Source organism: Coregonus lavaretus (assembly GCF_964263955.1).
Source record: "Coregonus lavaretus genome assembly, chromosome: 4".
Lineage (NCBI taxonomy): Eukaryota > Metazoa > Chordata > Actinopteri > Salmoniformes > Salmonidae > Coregonus > Coregonus lavaretus.
In genome coordinates this window covers 58,863,221-58,868,465 of record NC_139991.1, presented here as the reverse complement: position 1 = coordinate 58,868,465, position 5,245 = coordinate 58,863,221, and the positions used below count along the sequence as shown (strand labels likewise).

General features: G+C 43.5%; 1 protein-coding gene across 1 annotated transcript in view; it reads left to right on the top strand.

Moving 5' to 3' along the window:
- Positions 1-4,421: 4,421 nt before the first annotated feature.
- Positions 4,422-5,245, top strand: part of LOC311128534 (corticotropin-releasing factor-binding protein-like) — a gene marked incomplete at both ends in the record, with an annotated part of 3,972 nt that continues 3,148 nt past the window's right edge. The window contains 2 exons of the mRNA XM_084160725.1: positions 4,422-4,502; positions 4,843-4,936. Of these exons, the coding sequence (XP_084016851.1) occupies positions 4,422-4,502; positions 4,843-4,936 (175 nt within the window). The remainder of the gene's footprint in view (positions 4,503-4,842; positions 4,937-5,245) is intronic.

Sequence of the window (5,245 nt, the reverse complement as noted above, 5' to 3'; positions counted from 1 at the left end):
TTTGACGCTTGCGACAGTTGGACAAATGTCAAGAATTCAAGTGAGTTTGTGAGATCAAAACTCACCCCACTGCTACTTTCTCAGACGAGTAGGGAGACAAAAGAGACTCATTCTCTCTGGAGACAAAAGAGACTCATCCTCTCTGGAGACAAAAGAGACTCATCCTCTCTGGAGAAAACAAGTGCCTCTCTCCCGTAACAAACCAGTGACATCATAATCACTAAGCTAATGGCAGCCATTATATCAGAGGTCCATTCAGGACATCATTGGAAGTCATGTCTGACCTAAGTGGACAATTAAACGCCTAACCACTTCCATGTCTTTAGTCTAGCTCCTGTAAAGAAATGGGATGAATTACCAGCATAGATGAGTGATTTACTCCAAATGCTCCAAATTCCTCCAAAGAGGAGGATAGCTAGATCTGAATGTAGCTCAGTTGAGAAGGTCAAGAGTGTTCAAATCAGTTCAGTCAGCTTTCAAACACAATAGGCCTAGTACTCAATGGAAATGGATGTTGTCCTTTTGACCCTTAATGCTTCATATTTTAACACAGTAAATATTCTAATGTCTACTGCATAGAATGCAGGTTATACAAAATCCCATGTATTTTAAGGAGCTGTGTATGCACCCCATTGAACACATGACCTTGCAAGCAATTACAATACCTAACCTCTCAGTGGACCTGCTAGGCAGACAGAGAGGAAGCATCATCAGCAATTATGGCTAATAGATGCTAACAACATAATTTACCTTGAAATGTCCATTCAGCGTCTATGAAAAACAACTGTTTACTCTACCATCAGCTCCCCTCAGGGCCCACTTGGCATTTGTCAATGAAAGTCCACAAAGGGCCCTGCCTTTTATGTTGTGTAGGACACAGCCAAAGTACCATGTTTTTATAAAGACAGAGAGAGGCGGCGGACTCAGTGTTTTTACATGGGGCCAGATTTATTTATTTTTTATTTCATTTCAACATTGGGATACAAACCCCTCTTGGGATTAATAATTTTTCTTCCAAGTGAGTCCACTTACGCTCAACAAATACCAAATCAAAGCCAACCAAACCAAACTGAGCCTGTGTTGCAATTAAACGACAAACCCAACAAGACATAACACTCTTTCCACTGTCAAAGCTCCATAAGGAATGCATTCACGTTTGGACCGAGGCTCACCTGGGTTTACAGAGCATCCCAATCCAATACTCTGCCTGGCACTCCCTCCATGCGGCAGAGGGAGAGGAGATCACAGGGAACGAAGTGATTTATGCTAAGACAACACCCAGGACCTGCCAAGTGCGTCAGCACTCCAGAAAATCAGCTTTAACAGCAATGGAGGGAAGGATTAAACGAGCCAGACACCAGTTAGAATGATTTACCACGGCAACGGTGTGTTGGAACCCGGTGAGGTTCCCCAAGCCTCTCTAAATCACTTGTTAAATTTGGGTCACATTCTGCTGGAGCTGGGTAGGCACTCAGGCAGGCACACAACATGTCTTCTGGACTGGGTGTTTATAGGCTGTTGTTAAGAGTGTTGAGGCCCATGGTCCTCTGTAATGTGAGATGTGGTGTAATGCTCAGTGTGATCATCATGACCCTTCCATAAACTCATGGTACAATACATCGCCTCTGACTGTGTTATACAAAACATCCCATGTGTAGCATATCCATCTATAGCATGTACCTCAGTATTGTTAAACAGCTCAGCTTCAACAGTTCTATGGAAACAGTCACTATGAGTCTCAGAGAAGTACAGTGATGTCACGGTGCAAGGCTAAGCTAGCTGACGTTGGCTAGGACTCCAGCCATTGTTTAACCCCCTGGCAGTGTTTTGATTGAGAGAGACAAAGGACAGAAGGACAGGACGGACAGGTACAGAAAGGACTAAATGCCATGCCGGGATGGAGCTGACCTTTCTAAATGCCTAGGGCGCCCAGTGGCTTGGGGGGGGATGGGCAGGAAGGAGGGAGGGTGGGGATGGGTGGGAGGGAGGGAGCGAGGAGACAGGTAGGGCAAGATGGAAATCTGTGGAGAAGATAACCAGTCAGTGACATGCATGGTGTGATCGGTGGAGGTCAAACTCAGATGGCCTGGCTAAACTGGCACAGCTCACATTACTTGTAGAATGGCTAGACTTGCTAAACTGTGTGAGTTTAACTACAACTAATAATAATATAATAATAATGATATAATAATATACAATCACAAGCTGATCTGAGATGTTCCTACAACTTGATTGGAGTCCACCTGTGGTAAATTCAATTGATTGGACATGATTTGGAAAGGCACACACCTGTCTATACAGTGCATTCGGAAAGTATTCAGACCCCTTGACTTTTTCCACATTTTGTTATGTTACAGCCTTATTCTAAAATGGATTCAATTATTTTTTCCCTCATCAATCGACACACAATACCCCATAATGACAAATAAAAATCAGGTTTTTAGAAATGTTTGCACATTTATAAAAAATTAAAAACTGATAAGACATTTACATAAGAATTCAGGCCCTTTACTCAGTACTTTGTTGAAGCACCTCTGGAAGTAATTACAGCCTCGAGTCTTCTTGGGTATGACGCTACAAGCTTGGCACACCTGTATTTGGCGAGTTTCTCTAATTCTTCTATTCAGATCCTTTCACGCGCTGTCAGGTTGGTGGGGAACATCGCTGCTCAGCTATTTTAGGGCGGCAGGTAGCTTAGTGGGTAAGAGCGTTGTGCCAGTAACCGAAAGGTTGCTGGTTCTAATCCCCGAGCCGACTAGGTGAAAAATCTGTCGATGTGCCCTTGAGCAAGGCACTTAACCCTAATTGCTCCTGTAAGTCGCTCTGGATAAGAGCGTCTGCTAAATGACAAAAAAAAATAATAATAAAAAAAAATAAAAATAAAAATAATAATAATTCTGGTCTCTCCAGAGATGTTCGATCGGGTTCAAGTCTGGGCTCTGGCTGGACCACTCAAGGACATTCAGAGACTTATCCCGAAGCCACTCCTGCGTTGTCTTGGCTGTGTGCTTAGGGTCATTGTCCTGTTGGAAGGTGAACCTTCACCCCAATCTGAGGTCCTGAGGACTCTGGAGCAGGTTTTCATCAAGGATCTCTCTGTACTTTGCTCCGTTCATCTTTCTCTCGATCCTGACTAGTCTCCCAGTCCCTGCCACTGAAAAACATCCCCACAGCATGATGCTGTCACCACCATGCTTCACCGTAGGGATGGTGCCACGCTTGGCATTCAGGCCAAAGAGTTCAATCTTGGTTTCATCAGACCAGAGAATCTTGTTTCTCATGGTCTGAGAGTCCTTTAGGTGCCTTTTGGCAAACTCCAAGCGGGCTGTCATGTGCCTTTTACTGAGGAATGGCTTCCGTCTGGCTACTCTACCGTAAAGGCCTGATTGGTGGCGTGCTGCAGAGATGGTTGTCCTTCTGGAAGGGTCTCCCATCTCCACAGAGGAACTCTGGAGCTCTGTCAGAGTGACCATCGGGTTCTTGGTCACCTCTCTGACCAAGGCCCTTCTCCCCCGATTGCTCAGTTTGGCCGGATGGCCAGCTCTAGGAAGAGTCTTGGTGGTTCCAAAATTCTTCCATTAAAGAATGATGGAGGCCACTGTGTTCTTGGGGACCTTCAATGCTGCAGAAATGTTTTGGTACCCTTCCCCAGATCTGTGCCTCGACACAATCCTGTCTCGGAGCTCTACGGACAATTCCTTCGACCTCATGGCTTGGTTTTTGCTCTGACATGCTCAACTCTGACATGCACTTTTGCAAAAAAGTCTAAAAACCTGTTTTTGCTTTGTCATTATGGGGTATTGTGTGTAGATTGATGAGGGAAAAAAACAATTTAATCAATTTTAGAATAAGGCTGTAACGTAACAAAATGTTGAAAAAGTCAAGGGGTCTGAATACTTTCCGAATGCACTCTATGTGCTTATCACAGTCCTAAGCGCTCGGGCATCTGTCAAAGTGCTCTCTCTGGCTTTATTTCTCTCTCCCTCCCTCCCTCCCTCCCCTCTCTCTCTCTCTCTCTCTCTACTCTCTCTCTCTCTCTCTCTCTCTCTCTCTCTCTCTCTCTCTCTCTCTCTCTCTCTCTCTCTCTCTCTCTCTCTCTCTCTCTCTCTCTCTCTCTCTCTCTCTCTCTCTCTCTCTCTCTCTCTCTCTCTCTCTCTCTCTCTCTCTCTCTCTCTCTCTGCTCATCTGACAGTCACAGTCACAGGCGCACTGTGATTCCTATTGATTCCTCCTTTGCTCTCGTCACAAACACGCTATCTGGGGGACTGTGTAGCAATTGATCTTTACGGAGTGCGTTTTTATTGAGAAGCGCGCGGTGCGTCAACCTATAAAAAGGAGTGTGGCTTGGAGCGCTGGACCAGACTTTCCCCAGTTCTGTTCTTGAGGTGCGAGGGAGACTCCAGAGAGAGATACTGAGCAATATGGAGGGGACTTTTCGAGAGCAGCTGTTCTTCGTTGTGTTATGTCTGTCAGTTCTCAAGGGAGACACCAGGTACATCGAGGTAAGCCTCTGGAAACACTTTGCCTTTTTTATTGACCTTTTTCGTTCCCACGTGTTTACTCTACTAGACTTTGTAATAAAAGCTCAATTAATGCCATAATGTATTTTGTGTAAGAAAAGTTGTTGCAACTAAAGTAGGCCTAATGTTCACATTGCGCACTTCTATGCTACTCAAGACATCTTTGAACATATTGGCTTGAGTTATGCATTCTGTAGCTACTAACATTTACTTAAACCCTTGTGTTATCTTGCTTGACGGTATATTGCTGTCACTTGGCCACATTAAATCTTAACGTTCTTTTTCTAAATATTATCTAAATGTTTTTGTATTTTTCTTGCAGGAAAATGAGATCACTCCAGAAGGATTATTTTCACTTCTTAATTCAGAGCTCAAAAGAGAAATACCAGAGGAATTAATGTACAGCCGACCCCTCCGTAAGTAACTGACTGAAGTCATTTCCTAGAAAACTTTATTCCCCATAGGTATATTTTCCATTTCATTTACATGGTCGACTTGTGAAGCAATACGTTTCTGTTGACATTATCACACCTTCTAAAATGCATATTTTTATTAAGAAGGTTTTTTTCATATTTTCTTCCTCTGAATTTGTCAGTCACAATTGTGTATGGAATTCTGAGAATAATTCATAATCGAAATAATTAATGTGGGATTAGGCCTATTGTAATTTACATCATTATAATCTGTGTATGGCTTTCATGACCAAATGTACAGACTGATTAATA